Source organism: Podarcis liolepis (assembly GCF_965112155.1).
Source record: "Podarcis liolepis genome assembly, chromosome: 2".
Classification (NCBI taxonomy): Eukaryota; Metazoa; Chordata; class Lepidosauria; order Squamata; family Lacertidae; genus Podarcis; species Podarcis liolepis.
In genome coordinates this window covers 125494338-125514843 of record NC_139555.1, presented here as the reverse complement: position 1 = coordinate 125514843, position 20506 = coordinate 125494338, and the positions used below count along the sequence as shown (strand labels likewise).

General features: G+C 46.2%; 2 protein-coding genes across 5 annotated transcripts in view; one reads left to right on the top strand and one right to left on the bottom strand.

Annotated features, from left to right (window-relative positions):
• LOC310701187 (uncharacterized protein) overlaps positions 1-20506 on the top strand; it is a 267686-nt gene that overhangs the window by 242998 nt on the left and 4182 nt on the right. The window contains exons 3-4 of one of the 3 annotated variants that reach the window (XM_083491644.1): positions 11821-12154; positions 13838-14011. In XM_083491644.1, coding sequence (XP_083347770.1) covers positions 12004-12154; positions 13838-14011 — 325 coding nt within the window. In that variant the 5' untranslated portion in view covers positions 11821-12003. Of the gene's footprint in view, positions 1-11820; positions 12155-13837; positions 14012-18873; positions 19048-20506 lie in introns of those variants that run through there. The other 2 variants (XM_083491645.1, XM_083491646.1) reach the window with 2 other exon arrangements.
• On the bottom strand, positions 2573-9513 carry LOC310701523 (uncharacterized protein). 2 transcript variants are annotated; one of them, XM_083492533.1, is made up of 4 exons: positions 9053-9186; positions 7100-7244; positions 6671-6748; positions 2573-5113 (listed from the first exon to the last, which is right to left on the bottom strand). In XM_083492533.1, the coding sequence occupies exons 1-4, from the start codon at positions 9053-9055 to the stop codon at positions 3789-3791; spliced, it is 1551 nt and encodes a 516-aa protein (XP_083348659.1). In that variant the 5' UTR covers positions 9056-9186; the 3' UTR covers positions 2573-3788. The 2 variants fall into 2 exon arrangements, with proteins under 2 accessions (XP_083348659.1, XP_083348658.1); XM_083492532.1 differs by lacking the exon at positions 7100-7244 and having other exon boundaries at positions 9053-9513.

The window sequence follows — 20506 nt, the reverse complement described above, 5'->3', positions numbered from 1 at the left end:
ACTATTTTCATAATGTTCCCTTTTTTTATCTTTTTCATAATGTTGCATTTTTAAAATCCTTTTCATAATGTACCACTTTCTCTCGCACTGTTGCAGTTATGAAAGAGAAATGGCCTCATCTGATCAGGCAAACTGAACTGGTCAGGTTAATTTGGTCAGTTCTTTTTTCTTGGAGTTACAGTCCCTATCAAACCGACTCCATGTGTTTATGTTAGCTATTTTTGAGTTATTTTGAGTTATGGGACACGGGTGGCGCTGTGGGTAAAATCTCAGCGCCTAGGACTTGCCGATCGCATGGTCGGCGGTTCGAATCCCCGCGGCAGGGTGAGCTGCCATCGTTCGGTCCCAGCTCCTGCCCACCTAGCAGTTCGAAAGCACCCCTAAGTGCAAGTAGATAAATAGGTACCGCTTTATAGCGGGAAGGTAAACGGCGTTCTGTGTGCTGTGCTGGTGCTGGCTCGCCAGAGCAGCTTCGTCACGCTGCCACGTGACCCGGAAGTGTCTTTGGAGAGCGCTGGCTCCCAGCCTCTTAAGCGAGATGAGCACGCAACCCCAGAGTCGGTCACGACTGGCCCGTACGTACAGGGGTACCTTTACCTTTAACTTTTTTAGCAGTTTCACCCTCAAACCTCAGTGATGAAGTAGACTCCGCATACAAGAATTGAAGATTAACATTTACTTCTCAGGGTGATATAATAATAATAATAATAATAATAATAATAATAATAATAATAATATATTTGAACCCTGCCCATCTGGCTGAGTTTCCCCAGCCACTCTTGGCAGCTTCCACAAAGACCAAAACTACACTAATACAACAACTGAGCAATTTGTATTATTCATATATATTCAGCCCAAAACAATGTGTTTCTTTCCCTTGAGCCCGAGGGTTTAGTCTTTTTGCTTTCAAAAACTGTATTTCGTAGCAATGCATTAATCCAGAGTTTTTCAACCTTTTGAGTCCTGGCTCCCTTGACCAATTTCCTTCTTTCTGTGGCTCCCCTGTGGGGCTGAGGAGCCCAGTTATGCCCCCCCCTTGCCTGCAGAGCTGGTAGCCTCTCACCCCTTTTCGAACACCCTTGTGCAGCCTCCTCTCCCCTCTCCTTGGGAGTCCTCTGGGCAGCTGCTGCTGCCGTCTCTGGTCTGCCCCCACCCCCAAAAGAGGTGCCTCCTCACACTGCCCCACAGGGACCTGGGAAGAAGATGCTCTCAGTCTTAGTGGCCCAACAGAGACTGGCCAAAGGTGAATACGAGGGCAGCATCTTACCTTGGGAGGCAGCAGTGGGTGCTGCTGGGCCTGCATGGCGGAAAGGCTCCCCTTCAGCACCGGGCACACACCTCCCAGCAAGCCTTGTACACAGCAAGCACAAGAAATGCCAGGATGGTGCCTGCCTGTCTCCCACTTGTCTGTCCATTCCCAACCTCAAGGACTGGTGGATTGGCTGGATGAGCTGCCTTGACTGCTTGCTTGCTTACCCTCAGCTCCTGGTACCCAGCACCCCCTGGCCAGCCCAAGAAGCACCATTCACCAACATTGCTTGCAACCAGGGCTGTTGCAAAGAACAGCCTTTGGGAGGCAGAGATACAAGAGGAGGGAGGGAAGGAAGGAAAGAAGGAAGGAAGGAAGGAAGGAAGGAAGGAAGGAAGGAAGGAAGGAAGAAGACTAGAGGCCAGTGTTGCCTGCAGCACCCCTGAGCTTCATTCAAGGCACCCCAGGGTGCCATGACACGCTGGTTGAAAACCACTGCTTTAGGGAACCCTCCGATTTTAACATTTGGGCCTCTGTGGTTTGCAAAATCTCTCTTCAGTGGAAACAATCTCTTCAAGGAGCCTCTGGAGAAGGTTCTGGTGGAGACCAGAGACGAACAGAAGGCTCTCCAGAATGCCAGGAAGGACAGCAAGAAGGGAAAACCAGTGTTCCTTTCACTCGTCCTGATACTCCTCCAGCCACAGGACTGGTAATCAAATTACTTTCTCTCCTGCTGGGACAAACCAAAGAGGTTCCTGCACACCAGCTGGTAGTGGCTTAATGTCCAGATTAAACAAAGCCCCCCAAAAGGGAAGGAGCTCCCCTTTAACTACCAATAAGGGAAGGGAAGGAGCTCTCCCTTAACTACCAATAAGGGAAGGGAAGGAGCTCTCCCTTAACTACCAATAAGAGGCAGACTACAGCACTTTGCCCAGGTGTGGGCAGAGAGGACCTTGGACAGATGGGTCAACTGAATGACCTCTTGGGATTACTCCTTAGAGGTTTCAAGGAAGCCAAGGGAGATGTTTGTGGGTATGCCCCCCCCCCATCCAAGATAGCAGACAAACACAAGGCTGACATGAAGCCAATAGGACATGTGAGAAGCATAAGGGCAATTGTGTTAGGATCGTCCTACTCTCGTGTAGGACCCTGGCAGAGACACATGCCCGACTGGCATGTTCTCTCCCTCCTGGTCGATCGTTCGGGAGCTTCAAAAGCTTTCTTCTGCCCGAACATCACAGCAACTGATGCCAACAGACATCAGCACACTCTGGGATCCACAGAGTCTTTGCAGTTTGCATAACAGACCTCAGCAACTCAGCATTTTGGCTAATAGACTTTATTTACATATAAAACACTCGGAGCATTCTGACTTAGCTCCTTCCTCTTTCTCATCAGACAGCAAAGAGAAAGAACAAAGGACAATAGTCCCACTTTACGGAACACAGTAACACAAACATCCTGTCTCCATCACTTTCCACTCTGTGGAATGAAAACATACACCGTCATGTGATAGACAACAATCCCATGACTGCAGACACGGGGAATGAATCTCCAACAAATTGAGCTCATCTCACATAAGGAACAGGGTTGGTTCTGTTATCACCATGTTGAACACTGCTTTCCTTTTGGGTGATGACAGGCAAAGTAGGTGTTGAGCAGTTCCGCCTTCTCTGTATCACCCAATAGCATTTCTTCATTTTCTTTCAGAGGTCATATTATTATTAATTTTAATCTCTTGTGAGCCTGAGCTCATTCTGAGCTTTGGCCTGCCAGACCTCGCGTATACTCTTCTTTCATGATTTCCCTTTTCTTCCATTTCTTATACACACCCTTCTTAAATCTTAGCTCATTTGTAAACACGGTGCATGCTTGCTGAGTTGGTGCCCAGAAGGTGGCAATATTGATAGCCACACATTGTCTGGACTCAGTCTGACCCTTATGTTTCCCTCCCCTTATGGTTTTGATCTATGAGGCTGCATTTTAAATTGCATTTTAAACTGTACAGTGGTACCTCAGGTTAAGTACTTAATTCGTTCCGGAGGTCCGTACTTAACCTGAAACTGTTCTAAACCTGAAGCACCACTTTAGCTAATGGGGCTTCCTGCTGCTGCCGCGCCGCCGGAGCACAATTTCTGTTCTAGACTGTTACTCCACCTGTGGAATCTTTTGTGTGAAGTAAGTTTGCTGCTCATATTTCATTCACTTAAGAGTTAGTTATCTGGTGTGAGTTCTCAGGTGCAAAGTCAGGCCACCAATCCCACTGAACCTACATTCCACACTCCATACGTTTTCATGGTATCTCCTTGGCGTGGGTTTATGTAAGGTAAGGACACCCCCAATACGGAAGTGCTTTCCACAATCTAGGAATTCATACAGTTTCTCCCGTGTGGGTTCTTGGTTGAACAGTGCACTCCTACAACCGAAGCTCTTTCCACACTCCACACAGCTATGCAGCTTCTCCCCTGTGTGGGTATTTTGAGGTACTGTACAGTGAGATGGTGATAAGAGACTGAAGCTCTTTCCACATACCATACATTTAAAGAGTCTTTTGCCTGTAAGGGTTCTTCGATGTGCAGTGGGTTCTTTGATGTAAAGTAAGGTGGTGATTCAGGCTGAAACTCTTTGCACACACCATACAATGAAATGGTTTCTCCCCTGTGTGGGTTCTTCGATGCGCAATAAGGTTTCCGTTCTGGCTGAAGCTCTTTCCACACTCCATACATTTAAATGGTTTCTCCCTGGTGTGAGTTCTTTGATGTAAAGTAAGGTTTCCATTCTGGCTGAAGCTCTTTCCACACACCACACATTTAAATGATTTATCTGCTGTGTGGGTTCTTTGATGTGCAGTAAGGCTTCCGCTCTGGCTGAAGCTCTTCCCACATGCCATACATTTAAATGGTTTCTCCCCAGTGTGAATTCTTAGATGTGCAGCAAGGTTTCCACTCTGACTGAAGCTCTTTCCACACTCCGTGCATTTAAATGGCTTCTCCCCGGTGTGGGTTTTTTGATGTAAAGTAAGGACACTACCAATATGGAAGCGCTTTCCACAATCTATGCATTCATACGGTTTCTCCCCTGTGTGGATTCTTTGATGTTCTGTAAGGGCACTCCTACAAGTGAAACTCTTTCCGCACTCCATGCATTTATGCAGTTTCTCCCCTGTGTGGGTTTTTTGAGGTACAGTGAGATGGTGATAGAGACTGAAGCTCTTTCCACAAATCATAGTTTTTAATGGCTTCTCGCCTGTGTGGGTTTTTTGATGTGCAATAAGGCTTCCACTCTGGCTGAAGCTCTTTCCACATTCTACACACTTAAATGGTTTTTCTCCTGTGTGGGTTCTTTGATGTAAAGTAAGATGGTGATTGAGACTAAAACTCTTTCTGCACACCATACATTTAAATGGTTTCTCCCCTGTGTGAATTCTTTGGTGTGCAATAAGGTTTCCGCTCTGGCTGAAGCTCTTTCCACAGTCCATGCATTTGAATGGTTTCTCGCCTTTGTGGGTTTTTGTATGCTTGACAAGGTTACCAGCACTACTGAGGCTCTTTCCACATTCTGTGCATTGAAACGCTTTCTCCCCTGCTTGGGTTCTTTGATGTAAACTAATGCTTCCACTCTGACTGAAGCTCTTTCCACACTCCACACTGCTACTTCCTGTGCATTCTTCCTGTGGACTCAGTGATACACGGACATCAGTGTCCTGAGTAGTAAGGGATTTGGTTTTCCAGTTCTTCAACACATTTTCTACATGCTTTTCAGGTGATCGTTGATTTACAAATGTCTCTTTCTGTGCTCCATGCCCCACATTTTCTACAGACACTACAGATGGCTCACCATAATTCTCACTTTTCTGCCCATTACCTGTTTTGAGGCAGAAAAAGAAAATGCCATTCAAATTACAACTCAGAAGCAGAGACACTCATCATAGATCGAGCCCAGTTTTCCACTTCTCTGAGTTTACCATTCCCCCCCCCTTTTTTAATTTTTAATTTTTTTACTGTTAAAATAATTCAACATTAATACACATACAAACATACAATTCATACAACATACCTACATACACACAACATACCTACAACATACCTACACTCAATCCCACAGATAATTCCCATCACCATCCACCATCCAAAGAAATTGCAATTGAGTAGATTGGAAGTCTAACACAAAGGGTGAGGGGTGATGGATGAGTTTACCATTTTCAAGCATGCCCCCCTCCTTCCTTCCCTGCGCAGCTGAATCTGAAGTCAGCTTCTGAATATGCTTCTGACTATGAATATGTTGTCTCAAGACACCAACACAAGTCCCTTCCTGCTCCTCCTCAAACTTGCTGAGCTGTGTCTGCTCATCTCTCCCCTTCCTCAGAGCCCCATCCAACTGGATATTATCCTTCAACCCAAATGACGAAATAGCCAGACACTCCTAGTGCTACTACTGCCATGGCTCTCTTCCCAAAAGCAGGGAAAGGCAAGATCTTAGCTCTCCTGCTGAGGGATAGCAGAGGGGACATGTGGGCCCAACAGAACCCCCCTGGCGCCCGTGAAGAGGATCTCAGCTCAGTGGCACTACAGAGGACATTTTAATTTGGGGCGCATCTCAGCACATGGAAGGGAAACCTCAGCCTGGAGGCCGTCTCTGCTCTTTAGAAGACCCTGTGTGGGCAACATTTTGCAAATTGAGAGTGGCTTGCCTGTACACTGTGGGGCCAGAGGCATTTACAACAAATGTAAATGCGACCTTTAGACAGGAGCAGAGCTTCCACACACCCTTCTCTGCCCTCCATCCAGGCTGGCAAGAAGCCCCATCTGATTTCAAGGAAACAACCTAGCCAGACCAAAAACACTCAAGGAAGATGGGAAGCAGGTCAGGGTCTGGGGAGAAGAGAGTCCCAAGGGCCAGCTGGAGAGGTTTGAAGGTTGCATTTGTCCACCTGGTCCATTTAATCCAAGAGCCCCACAGGGGCCAACTAAATACTGATAGGAAGCCCAGAAGCAGGACTTCTCTTCCTTGGGCCAGTATACCTGAAGGAGCATCTCCACCCCCATCGTTCAGCCCAGGCACTGAGGTCCAGAGCCGAGGGCCTTCTGGCGGTTCACTCCCTGCGAGAAGTGAGGGTACAGGGAACCAGGCAGAGGGCCTTCTCGGTGCTGGCACCCTCCCTGTGAAACGCCCTCCCATCAGATGTCAAGGAGATAAACAACTATCTGACTTTTAGGAGAAATCTGTTTAGGGAAGTTTTTAATGTTTGATGTTTTATTGTGTTTAATATTCTGTTGGGAGCCGCCCAGAGTGGCTGGGGAAACCCAGCCAGATGGGTGGGGGTATAAATTATTTATTTATTAATATTAATAATATTAATATTAATATTAATATTACTGGAGCAAAAAGGGCCCCACGACACAACTAAGACTAAGCACATACCTGTTGAGGTTCCCCCTTCTTTGGGGACCTGGAGGAATGGAACTTGTCCTTCTTCCCAACAGGAACTGAGGTCTGATTCTGCCAAGGAAAGAGTTAATATTAGTTACTTTGGGCCACAAAACTCTCAGTCATTTCAAATCAATCTGTATTTTTGACCGCAAAGGCAAAGAGGAGGGATTGCCATATCCAGATCCTACAAAGTCACGCAACATGAGCAGGTGAGGGCCTTGTGGTCCTCACTGTCACAAGGGGTGTGCGTGTGAATATATGGATGCTGCTTCAGAGAGCAAAGCTGCAAATATCGTACATACACAAAAAGAGGGATCCAGCAGGCTATTCTTATTCCTACTCTGCATGAATAAATGGCACAAACAGCAGATTCACACCTTCAACATCTAGCAGTCCAGAGGCATAAAAATGTGCCCTTACCTAGAGAGGCCACCATCTCATAATTCTCCTCCATGACTTCCTTGTGCAGAGCTCTTTGGCCACGATCCAACAGAGCCCACTCCTCCTCCGTGAAAAACACAGCTACCTCCTCAAAGGTCAAGAGGGCTTGGATGGTCACCAGATTCTGGAAGAAGAAGAAAACTTTTTAAAGGTCCCTTCCCTACTGGACACACAAGCAAGCGTAAACTGGGCCACTTCTGGGACTCTCTCACCTGTTGCCACGATGCACTTCAAAGCAGAGAGCAGCTCTTTGATGTGAACAATGGACAAATGCAGATTTATTTAAGGTTGGAGACATTTACACAGATGCCAGGCCTTTGACTGGCGAACAAACATTAAGCAAAGCTAGACAACATCTGGAACTGGCTAAATGTGCCTCAAATTATACCTTTTCTAACAAACCAAACAGTTACTGCACATGCCTCTAGACGCTAGACCAGGGGTAGGCAAACTAAGGCCCAGGGGCAGGATGCGGCCCAATCGCCTTCTTAATCTGGCCCGTGGACGGTCCAGGAATCAGCGTGCTTTTACATTAGTAGAATGTATGCTTTTATTTAAAATGCATCTCTGGGTTATTTGTGGGGCATAGGAATTTGTCCATTCTTCCCCCCCCCAAAAAAAATATAGCCTGGCCCCTCACAAGGTCTGAGGGACAGTGGACTGGCCCCCAACTGAAAAGTTTGTTGACCCCTGCTCTAGACCCTAGACCCTTACCTCAAAGTTGAAATTCTAATTACAGATACCAATCCAAACACATATTATCAAAAAAACTAAAAAATGGTGAAAACAAAACATCCTATGTACCCCAACTTTGGTATTGTTAAAAAACATTCTTTTAAAAGAGATAACAATGCCAATTTTGAGCTTTAAAGAACTCATCACCTTTGTTTTAGTAGCTGCACAACAAGTCTTTGATCAAAATTGGAGATTTCTGGAACACTTGCAGTTAAGACAATGGAAACAGAAAATCTGGACGATTGCACTTTCAGAAAAACTGACCAAGGGAGCTCAAGCATTAGTTGGAAAAAGCTACGAGGGTGACACATACGCTATGTTTTCCCACAGAGACACACATTGGGGGGGACGCTTTGACAGAGAGTTATCTTTATATGTTTGTTATGTTCAACATTTTGAAAAAACAAAGCTTATACAATACATATATATTTAAGGGGGGGGGGGGAGAGGGAGAAGCAGGGACCAGTCCAGGAACTACAAGGGAGAGACAGGGAACAAGAAGAATGTCAAAGTTTACATAGAAGCCTTAGAAAACCATGTCTTGGTCTTTAGGGGACATTTAGCCTGGGTTTGCCCAGTCACTCAGCTTTGTGAGGTTTTAGGATCATATCCAAAGCCTCTTAATGAGGTTTCATGGAAAACCCGCCTCTCTACGAAGCGGGATGAGGGGTGCTTGGCAGGTGATTCCCCCTCCCCTCCCTGCAAACATAAATTCCCTTGCTCCCCCAAAAGCTCTATTTCCCCATTTGCTTTGTGAGAAGGTCCCAGGTCCAATCCCTGGCAGAGGCAACGAAAGAGACCCCCCCTCCCAAAAAACTCATCATGTGAATGAAGGTTGCACAGTGTTACATCCCCCCCCTTAACCCCATGGGAGAAAAGATCCCTCATTATTACACCTGTTTACAAAGGGGGGCAGGGCTGTGTCTGAGGGTGTCACCCCCCGTTATAACAGCCCCTCAGAGCAGCCTGGTGTCGTTAGGCCCGTTTTGCTGGGGGGGTTCTGAGCAGTGCCATACGACAACCCTCAAGGGAAGTCCGGGGTCATTATTATGGATAGCTTTTTTCTTTTTAAGGCAGGGTCCTGGATGTTGGGCTATGCTATTAGGGGAGGGGGCGTAGCTCCAAGGCAGAGCAGCTGCTTTGCATGCAGAAGGAGGTGCCCGGTTCAATTCTTCGATTCCTCAGGGGCAGCCTTACCATTGGGCAGCCTCAGGTGGTTTCCTCGGAGGGCAGGATCCAGGGAAGATGCAGACTGGAGGCGAAGCCTGTCTCTCCCCTGGAGAGGAGCAGCAGCAGCAGCCGGGGCGGAAGAAGATGAATGACCAAGACGCAACGGCTTCAATGGGCTTCCAGCTTCCGGCTCCCCTGATTGGTTCGCCGCCGCCTCTCGGGTCTCTTCTGATTGGTTCTCTTTTACCCGGGCCTCCATTCATACTGTATTCCCTTCCTGCAACAGAATCACTTGCACTTCTTGGCATTCTTCTGGTTATGGATACCCTTTTCCAAGATTATTTTATTCCAAATAATAACGTATTGCAAACTGTGTCAGAAGTATTTCATTTTGTTTTAGTTGAGATCCCTGCATTGCAGGGGGTCGGACTAGATGACACTTGGGGCCCCTTCCGGTTCTATGGTTCTAATTCCTCCAGTTAATTGGGCCGAGGGAGGGGCAGTTTCCCAACGAAGCCCCAAGAGGAGGAGGGCAAGGGGCAGCTCGTCACTTCTGGTTCCCATCCGACCACAGGCTGCTCTGTAGCCGTAGCTCTATGGTTAGGCAGTCTCTTGGGGGGGGGGCGTCAATGGATGGGAAATCCGGAAGGGGAGGGTTGATTGCCGGAGAGGACAAAGAGCAGGTAAACAAACAAACAAACAAACAAACAAACAAACAAACAAACAAACAAACTGCAAAGCTCTTTTACGTGGTACCAGCCCACCCACCTGCACCTCTCCCTCTGCCTTTTCTCTTCTGTTAGGGGTGGATTCTACCACCACCCCCTATTTAAGAAAAGATGGGGTGTGCGTGGGGTGCTTTTAAGCAAAATGAGCATTGTTCTGGAAGAGAAGCGAGAGAAGGTGATATAAGTAACAAAAAAACAACTGCTCTTTTTCACTTATGGGGTACCCAAGAACCCATATAGAGACCTTTTGTAGGTTCGGTGTCGGTGGGAGAAAATAACAGAGGCCAACCAGAGAATATCGAGAAGCAAAGCAGCTAGTAAGCCTGATCTTTATTAACTGTTGCAACAGGGTGCTCACAACCCCACGCAGGAGGCGGGAGGGACCCCGAACAATGGCGCGCAAGCCCTTATATAAACCACTTATAAATGCCATCTCCAACTCCTCAAAAGATTCCATCAACGGTGTCTCCGAAAAATTTTAACACATCACTTGGGAAGAAAGGTGAACTAATACCAGTGTACTGGAAGAAGCAAAGATCACCAGTGTTGAAGCAATGATTCTTCAACATCAACTTCCTCTGACTGGTCATGTTGTGCGGATGCCTGATGATCGTCTTCCAAAGCAACTACTCTATTCCAAACTTTAAAATGGAAAGCGTAATGCTGGTGGTCCACAAAAGAGGTTTAAAGACTCTCTCAAGGCAAATCTAAAAAAATATAATATAAACACTGACAACTGGGAAACACAGGCCTGCGAGCGCTCCAATTGGAGAACAGCCTTTACCAAAGGTGTCGTGGGCTTTGAAGACACTCAAACTCAGGATTCAAGGGAGAAACGTGCTAAGAGGAAGGCACGCTTGGCAAATCCATACAATGATCAACTCCCACCCTGAAACCAATGTCCCCACTGTGGAATGACATGTGGATCCAGAATTGGCCTCCACAGTCACTTACGGACTCATTGTTAAAACCGTGTTTATGGAAGGCAATCTTACTCAGCTATGAGGGATCGCCAAAGAAGAAGATAGACATTTGAAATTGCCCGCCCTGGAGCCCAAGACACCCCCCCAAGACATCATACATACATCAGAGAAGGGGTGGTCTACAGCAGAAATCCGAGTGTGTTGTTTTTCTCCTGTCTGCTAGGATAATGGATCACTGATTGCATTACCTGGGCCATTTGGCCACCCTTTTGTGATGTTAACTACTTAATTCCTGAATCCAGCTCACAGGCTCACCTTATTCATACACAGACACAACCTTAAGACAGGATTTGTGAATAAAGAGAGTGGGGAGGCTTTTCCATTTCCTTCCTCTTTGCAGAGAAATATTTGAGGTGCCTGAAAGAGTCAAAATGACTTTAGGACTGTTTTCCTGTACTTTTTCCAGACATGTGGTTTATATATTTATGTATGTGTTTGCCTTGTACAGTTATGAACATTTTATATATGTAAGACATTAAAATTCCTATAGCACCCCTTTTTATTTCTTTGTTTTTATTAGTCAAATGTTCTCCATTTAAAGTGTGTGGTCGAACATGGAGCCAGGCCTGTTGGCCCTCATAATAACTTCACTTTATTCCAGTTACAGATAGGTAGCCGTGTTGGTCTGCCATAGTCAAAATAAAAAAGTTCCTTCCAGTAGCACCTTAAAGACCAACTAAGTTAGTTCTTGGTATGAGCTTTTGTGTGCATGCACACTTCTTCAGATACACTGAAACAGAAGTTGCCAGATCCTTCTATATAGTGAGAAGGTGGGGAGGGGTATTACTCAGAAGGGTGGTGGGAATGGGTGATTGGCAGATAGCTGAGATGAGCCTGTTGACGACTCTTAATGACTGCAATAGGTCTTGCAGGAAAAGGCAAGGGGTGAGAAGGTGAAAAATCGCTTAGTCATGTATAATGAGATATGAATCCAATGTCTTTGTTCAGACCAGGTCTCTCCATGGTTTTAAGTTTGGTAATGAGTTGCAATTCAGCAGCTTCTCTTTCCAGTCTATTTCTGAAATTCCTTTGTAGTAAAACAGCTACTTTGAGATCTTGTATAGAGTGTCCTGGGAGATTGAAGTGTTCTCCTACTGGTTTCTCTGTTTTGTACCCCACCCACCTGGGCGCAGGGCACTAAGCTGCTGTCTTGAGGGACTCTGAGCCGAGAATCACAGAGAATCTGCACATGCCCTGGATCACCCTGATTCTGGGAGGCAAGGAGGACAGCCAGCCCGGGGGCTGTGCTCAGCTTGCGAAGGGTTAAATGGAACAGAGCCGGAGTCCTAGAGAGGACAGGAAGTGGAGAGGCGGGGCGGGCCCTCCAGAGCAGAATCCCCTCCCTCCGTGCCCAGTCCCGTCTTTTGTCTCTTGTCTCCTCCCCGCGCTGCCTCGGTTTCCCTCCTGGGAAGAGTCCGGTGAGTCTCCTCTCTCTCCCCCCCCCTTGGGGTGCCCATGGGAGAAGGGGGTCCCGGGCCTGCAGGGGGAGACCCCCGAGTCTGGGAGCAGAGGGTCCTGCCCCCCAGCCCTCTCTGCCAAGCCTGGGAGGGGGCCAGTTTCCAGGGGGTCTGCAGCTCTGCTCTTCCTTGGCATCCTCTTTGGGGAAGGAGGGAGGGGTCCGGGGGGGGAGGGAATGCCCAGAATGCCCCCCCTTCCAGTGGAGGAGCCCCTGCCAGGCCGGCCTTTCCCCCGGGCAGATCCTCCTCCTCCAGATCAGCTCAGGTCTCCAGCCCAGAGCCTCAGGGGAAGCCTCTCTGGGCAGGGGCCACGCCTGGGGCTCCTCCGTGGAGAAAAGGGGAGAGCCAGAGGGCTGAGCTGGCTGCACTGGGCTTGCCAGGGTTCAAGGGGAGAGGAGAGGGTGGAAAGGCGCCTTAAGGACCCCAAGATCTTGTCCTGAAGGGGGTGAGGCGATGCAGGGAGGAGAAGGAGGGGGCTCTGGGTGGCAGGTCTGCCAACGTTTCTCTTTCTGATCCCAGAGTGAGCTTTCAAGGATGTTCCCCATCCTGGAGTTTCTCTGCAGCTGCTGCTATTGCAGAATGTTTTATTTACATTAAACTTATAATTTTCACAGTGCGTAGGTAAAACTGGAACTCCAACCCGCAGGAGCCAGGGATTGGACAGACTTTTCTAAAGGGAACTAAGACAATCTATACGGAATATATGGCAAGCATGATTGTGAATAATACTCTCTCAGAAAAATGTAAGATGCAGTAGGGGACATTTATTTATGTATTATCAAGAAGAATAAAGCAAGGATAAAAGACACCTACTCCCCACCTTCTGGGACAAAAGAGGGATTATCAGTCATTGTGTGGCTCCTACTACTAACAAAATAGACTAGTTCTATCAAGCTACCCTAAGCCTTTGGGAATCTTGTCACAAAAGGAGTGTAAAGCTCACCTCTGGAGTTTTTGGAGGATATACATGCCTGGTGTCCTTAAGAACACTGCAGATTTAGGACATGGGGAAGATCTATACTTTGATGGCTTCCGTCCCAGGGTGGGGGCCACATTTTGGGACTGGAGACTTGCGAAGATGGTGTATAAGCACAGACGATATCTAAGGAGGAGGGGTGTATTAGTTTCCTGATATTTAAAAAATGTGGCATCGCTGGCTCCTCTGCTTCCACATACAGATTTGGTCCCCGTGCAACTCTTGACAGAGGTGGATACAGCCACAACATCTGCCTGGCTTGTGATGAGAGAGCTCAAATATTGTGAATAGGGCTCTCCATACAAAGCACCTAGCATGGGGGCACCTACATGTAATATCTACTCTGCTCTTTTCTGCCCATGCTCTGGGGTTTCAGTTTTCAGGCTTGCGGACAGGACGGTGACTGGTTTTTGTACCAAGTTCTGTCAATTATCCCCACTGAGTTCAATGGATCTACTCTGAGGTCACTACTGTGCAGACCATGCCAGGCTTGCATGTGGGGTGAGGAGCATACAGAAGAAATTGGAATCACTGGAGATGTTTAGAAATGGGGCTTCTCTTGGGAAGGGGCTGCCCCATTTGTGCTTCTCCAGGGGCAGGAGAATATCTAGGGCAGGAGAATCCCTGCAGGGCCTCTGAGGCTCCCTTTGTTTCTTCCTCTCTCCCAGGACCCTGCAGCTTGTGGTGGCTTCTCAACTCCTCAGGAAGGATGAAAGAGACTGAATCTGTAAACCTAGCGAGGATGGAAGGTGGAAGATGGACAGTTGATCTGGTCAGGTTGTCTCCTGCATCCCTCCTCACAGCCTCTGAGCGTTTCCTCCCAGGGACCTCCAAGAGATCTGGTGAGTCCCAGGGGAGGGGAGATGGGGACATGGATGGAGCCGGAGTGGTATTGGGGCTTGCTCAGGGGGGCACCATTTTTGGGCTCCTCCACCTGCCTGCCTGCGCCTTTGTCATCTGCAGGCAATTTGAGCTAGGAATACATCACAGCTCTCCGACCACTGCGATGTATTGGCAGCTCAAAATGTCTAAAACCAACACCGTGATTGAATGCTCTACCAGAAAACTTACCGATCCATTGGGCAGCACTGGAAGCTATGACTTTTGAAAGTAACCTGATCCTGGGCTTCCGATTTGTCTGCAAAGGGAAATGGCAAGGCGGTGTGAGTCGTCCATCTAAAAGACGACCGTTACCGGGGCTTTTGAGCAGTGGAAGTGAGTGCCAGGGTTAGACCCCCCCCCCAAAAGTGCCCTACAGGTAGTGGGGTGTCGAGGGGCCCAGCCGGGCGTGAAGAGGCTTGCCGCGATTGCCGGAGCCCCAACACTGCATCGGCAGCGCGTGGGGTGTGTGTGTGTGTGGGTGTGTGAGACAGTGGCTTGAGCCGGCCCATGGCTCCAGCGCAGGTCAGAAACCTGAAACCACAAATCGCCACCTGAAGCAGCAGACTTTCAAAGGAAAAAAGGTATTGTCAACAACTATGGGCTTTTCAAAATAAAAAGGATTGCATTTAATTTAGATTTGGCAAAGACAGAATCTAAACAGGAAGCCAACTTCCGTCTTTTGAAGGGAAGGTTTTGCAGTACAGACTTGTGAATGGGAAAAAAAACTTTGGAGACACATCAGTCTTTAGATATTTTTAAAACTGTACTTTGTTACTTTGCTACCTATTAACACTATGTACTCTGGATACAAGAAGAAACTGTAGCTCTTTGTTCTTTGATTCCTTAAAAGGAAGATACAGGAAGCGATTGGAGTACTCTGTTTTTTTGAATGGGGATGCAGATTTTATGAATGAAAGCACTGAAAGGCTTGAAAACATTGCAAATTCTTTTTAAAAAACCTCTAAAAAGGACCCTGGATCTTGGCAAGTCCTACCAAAGCTTGGCAGAAGGACACTTTTCCATAACTGGGAGGTAATCCCAGGGAGGGGAAGTCCCTGGTAAGAGCCGTAGTAGGAGAAAGCGGGGACGGGGGGCTTGTATTGGAATAAAAATTGAGTGAAATAGCATATATACCGTAGATTCAAGCGTATTAGGCGACTGGGCTTACTAGACGACCCAACAAATTGGCAGCTGCAATTTGGGGGTTCGTTTTATTAGCACAGTTGTCTAACACGCTGGGCAGCAACAGGGGGCGGGCTCAGCTCCGCGCCGGGAGAAAGCCGTCCGCTCTGCTCCGCGCCACCCATACCTGGCGTATAAGGGGTTCAAATGTCGCCTTATTTACTGGAATCTACAGTATATTGGATTACGATTACCATTTGGATTACAAATCTAATTTGAATTATAAATACGTCTGGGGAAATTTTGGACTCACAGTGGAAATATTTTGAATTACAAGACACATTCTGGATTATAATATAACTAGAAGCTTGGCAAGTGCTAATCAAAATCAAGGAGACAATGTAACAGTGAGTTTGAACAATGGTAACTATTAGACTTCTGTTGTGGTCTGCTTTTTTATTCTTCTTTTTCTAGGTTGTATATAAAGTTGTTATTGCCCACTTTTCTCTCTCTCTTTTGGATATTGTGGAACTTTTATAATTCTGTAAGTTTGAAAGTGTTGTTACAGTTTGGTTTAAAAGGGTGTGGGAATTGGATTGGTGGGAGAACTGTTGTATACAAGGCAAGAGTGAGAAAAAGACAGGAGGGCTGAAGGAAGTATCAAACCTGACATCAATTCTAAGAGGAGCAGGAATAAATTATAAATGGGAATTCCTGGAGGGAGTTTCCTTTACTTATAGGAGAAAGAGATTCAGATTAATGCTAGAGAGTCAGGTACAGGAATTTCTGGATAAACATGGCAAAGACCCAGAGTTTCAAAGCTCAGGGAGAGACTTCAGAACCCCCTTTGAGATGCAAAGAGATGAACTGGAAAAGACTGAAAGAACAGGGCAAAAGAGCAAATCTTTTTTAAATGAATCTGATCATGGCAAATCTTAAATTACTAACCTGGCATGTCAATGGCCTTAACAATAATATTAAAAGGGACAGGGTGTGGCATGAAGTTTTAAAACGGAATTTGGATATAATTTGCCTACAGGAGACTCATGTTGCGTGAGAAAATCTTGAGTAATAAGAATTAGGGAGCCAATTTATTGCATCAGATGTTTCCAAAAAACGTCGAATTGTTTTGCACATAAAACCTGCACTTGAATCACAATTAATTCAAAAGGATGAGAAAGGGAGAAAATTAATGGTACAAATTAAAGTTGAGGGAGAAAAAAATAATTTTGGTAAGGATATATGCACCAAATGAAAATAAATTAAAACAAAAAATATCAAGATTTAGAAACAGAATTGCTGGAATTTGCAGATGAGAAAATAATAGTGCTGGGAGATCTTAATGGCGTCCCATCACTAGAGAAAGACAGAACGATAGGAAGAAAGACACGAAAGAAGGTATACTTCCAAAAACTTTTTTTGAAATGACAGAAAATGTAAAATTGATAGATATTTGGAGAATTAAGCATCCATTTGAAAAACAGTTCACTTCTTTCTCTCATGTTTATGGAAGCAGTGCCCGACTGGATGCGGTTTGGGTCTCTAAGGAATTAGAGTCAAGAATCAAAAAAATTGAAATGGATCCAAGAACAATGTCAGACCATGATTCTATAGTTATGGAAATACAGAAAGACACTCAGTCCACCTTTCGGCGGAGACTGAATGAAGAAATATTGGATGATAAAATCTTTCTGGAAAGGACAGAAAAGACAATAAGTGAATATTTTGAACAAAATTTGAATAATGAGACCAAACTCCAAACAGTCTGGGACACAAGCAAAGTGGTGATGAGAGGCCTATTCGTTCAAGAAAATTAAGGTAAAAGAGAAGAAAAAGAGATTTTACATAAAATAGAAGAAAAAGAAAAAGAATTAATAAAAACATTAAATAAAGAAATAGTAAAGCAGGAGATAAAATTATTACAATCACAATATTCAATGGTAATCAATGAGGAACTAGCATGGAAAATAAAACAAAAAGTCCAGTCGTGAATGACTTTAGGGTTGCTTTACTGGCCAAGGGAGCCGACGTTTGTCCGCAGACAGTTTTTCCAGGTCATGTGGCCAGCATGACTAAGCTGCTTCTGGCAAAACCAGAGCAGTGCACGGAAACGCCATTTATCTTCCTGCCGGAGCGGTACCTACCGTATTTTTCGCTCTATAACACGCACCCGACCATAACACGCACGTAGTTTTTAGAGGAGGAAAATCCGTAGGTATGCCACCCGTAGGCATTTCCTCCATAACACGCACAGACATTTCCCCTTACTTTTTAGGAGGAAAAAAGTGAGTATTATGGTGCAAAAAATATGGTATTTATCTACTTGCACTTTGACGTGCTTTTGAACTGCTAAGTTGGCAGGAGCTGGGACCAAGCAATTGGAGCTCACCCTGTCGTGGGGATTCGAACCACTGACCTTTCGATTGGCAAGTGCTAGGCTCATTGGTTTAGACCACAGTGCCACCTGTGTCCTGATAGGTCCTTGTAAAACCTTTAGGAAAAAATCTAGCAGAGAGTCTGTGGGTTTTGATAAACAAGAAATGGCAATTGGTGCTATCTCAAAATAGACTAGTTCTATCAAGCTATCCTAAGCCTTTGGGAATCTTGTCACAAGAGGAGCATAAAGCTCACATCTGGAGTTTTTGGAGACTATACATGCCTGGTGTTCTTAAGAACACTACAGATTTAGAAGATGTGGAAGATCTATATTTGGATGGCTTCCATGCCAGGGTGGGGGCCACATTTTGAGACTGGAGACTTGCGAAGATGGTGTATAAGCACAGACGATATCTTAGGAGGAGGGGTGTATTAGTTTCCTGATATTTCAAAAATGTAGCATCACTAGCTCCTCTGCTTCCACATACAGATTTGGTCCCCATGCAACCCCTGACAGAGGCCAATGCTAGATTTCTGTTTATGCCACTGTGCAGTTTCTGGAGTCACAAGACTCTGTTTACATTCCAGACTGTTCGAAGTCTCACGGGAGATGGATGTTGATGTTTCTGGTTTCCTGTTTCTTTGTCCCAGTTGGTTCTGTGCTCTTACAGCGAGAGGATGTATATTCTTTTCTGTCTGCGTAGTTACAAATAAAACGTAGCAATGTAGCTCATATATTTCTCGTCCTTCTGCTGCTGTTTATACACTCTGCACAATGGGAACATGCCTGGAGCCTCATCAAAGGCTTAAGTCGTTAATCACGTTGGAGGAGGAGATTCCAAAGACTCGAGCCGGAGGAGTAGCTCAGTCGAACGGAATTCCAACAGCGGATACAGCCACAACATCTGCCTGGCTTGTGATGAGAGAGCTCAAAGATTGTGAACAGGGCTCTCCATACAAAGCACCTAGCATGGGGGCACCTACATGTAATATCTACTCTGCTGTTTTCTGCCCGTGCTCTGGGGTTGCAGTTTTCAGGCTTGGAGACAGGACGGTGACTGGTTTTTGTACCAAGTTCTGTCAATTATCCCCACTGAGTTCAATGGGATCTGCTCTGAGGTCACTACTGTGTAGACCATGCCAAGCTTACAAGTGGGGTGAGGAGCATACAGAAGAAATTGGAATCACTGGAGATGTTTAGAAATGGGGCTTCTCTTGGGAAGGGGCTGCCCCATTTGTGCTTCTCCAGGGGCAGGAGAATATCTAGGGCAAGAGAATCCCTGCAGGGCCTCTGAGGCTCCCTTTGCTTCTTCCTCTCTCCCAGGACCCTGCAGCTTGTTTTCGCTTTTTGATTGCTCAGGAAGGATGAAAAAGATGGATCCTGCAAAGCTCGTAAGGATGGAAGGGGGAAGATGGATGGTTGACCTAGTCAGGTTGTCTCCTGCATCCCTTCGCACAACCTCTGAGTGTTCCCTCCCAGGGACCTCTGAGAGATCTGGTGAGTTCCAGGGGAGGGGAGATGGGGACATGGATGGATGGAGCTGGAGAGGTATTGGCGCATGCTCGGGGGGCACCATTTCGGGCTCCTCCACCTGCCTGTGCACCTTTGACATCTGCAGGCAATTTGAGCTAGGAATACATTACAGCTCCCCGACTACCACAATGTATTGGCAGCTCAAAATGTCTAAAACCTGCACCGTGATTGAATGCTCTACCAATGTCAGACAACTTACCAATCCTTCAGGCAGCACTAGAAGTCATGACTCTTGAAAGTAACCTGATCCTGGGCTGCGAAGGGAAGTGGCGAGGCGGTGCGAGTCGTCCGTCTTAAAGATGACTGTTACCGGGGCTTTTGAGCAGTGGGGGTGAGTGCCAGGGTTAGACACCCCCCAAAAAAGCCCCAAGGGTGGTGGGGTGTCGAGGGGACCAGCCGGGTGTGAAGAGGCTTGCCGTGATTGCCAGAGCCCTGACGCTGTATCGGCAGGTCAGCAACCACACTACCTGGGGTGTACGAGGCATCCATATCTTTCTGGTATAATTCCTCTGTGTATTCTTGCCACCTCTTCTTCATGTCTTCTGCTTCTGTTAGGTCCTTACCACTTTTGTCTTTTATTATGGTAATCTTTGTACGAAATGTTCCTTTCATATCTCCAATTTTCTTGAACAGGCCTCTGGTTATTGTTTTCCTCTATTTCTTTGCATTGCTCGTTTAAGAAGGCCTTCTTGTCTCTCCTTGCTATTTTTTGGAAATCTGCATTCAAATTCCTGTATTTTTCACTATCTCCCTCACATTTTGCTTGCCTTCTCTCCCCCGCTATTTCTAAGACCTTGTTGGGCAACCACTTTGCTTTCTTGCATTTCCTTTTCATTGGGATGGTTTTTGTTGCTGCCTCCTGTATAATGTTACGAGCCTCCATCCATAGTTCTTCAGGCACTCTGTCCACCAAATCTAAATCCTTAAACCTGTTCCTCGCTTCCACTGTGTATTCATAAGGGATTTGATTTAGATTGTATCTTACCGGCCCAGTGGTTTTTCCTACTTTCTTCAGTTTAAGCTTGAATTTTGCTATAAGAAGCTGATGATCTGAGCCACAGTCAGCTCCAGGTCTTGTTTTTGCTGACTGTATAGAGCTTCTCCATCTTTGGCTGCAGAGAATATAATCAATCTGATTTTGATGCTGCTCATCTGGTGATGTTGATGTGTAGAGTCGCTTCTTGTGTTGTTGGAAAAGAGCGTTTGTGATGACCAGCTTGTTCTCTTGGCAGAACTCTATTAGCCTTTGCCCTGCTTTGTTTGGAACTCTAAGGACAAACTTGTCAGTTGTTCCTTTTATCTCTTGATTCCCTACCTTAGCATTCCAATCCCCTATAATTAGAAGAACATCCTTCTTTGGTGTCATTTCTATAAGGTGTTGTAAGTCTTCATAGAACTGGTCAATTTCAGTTTCTTCAGCACC

What these genes read in the sequence shown, in the direction of transcription:
- LOC310701523 (XM_083492532.1), bottom strand. Translation starts at nt 9,284, where the DNA reads ATGGAGGCCCGGGTAAAAGAGAACCAATCAGAAGAGACCCGAGAGGCG. An exon ending in CCACCTGAGGCTGCCCAATG is followed by an intron (nt 6,749 to 9,052) that starts GTAAGGCTGCCC and finishes TTTCCTTGGCAG; the next exon opens with AATCAGACCTCAGTTCCTGT. An exon ending in AGAAGGGGGAACCTCAACAG is followed by an intron (nt 5,114 to 6,670) that starts GTATGTGCTTAG and finishes GCCTCAAAACAG; the next exon opens with GTAATGGGCAGAAAAGTGAG.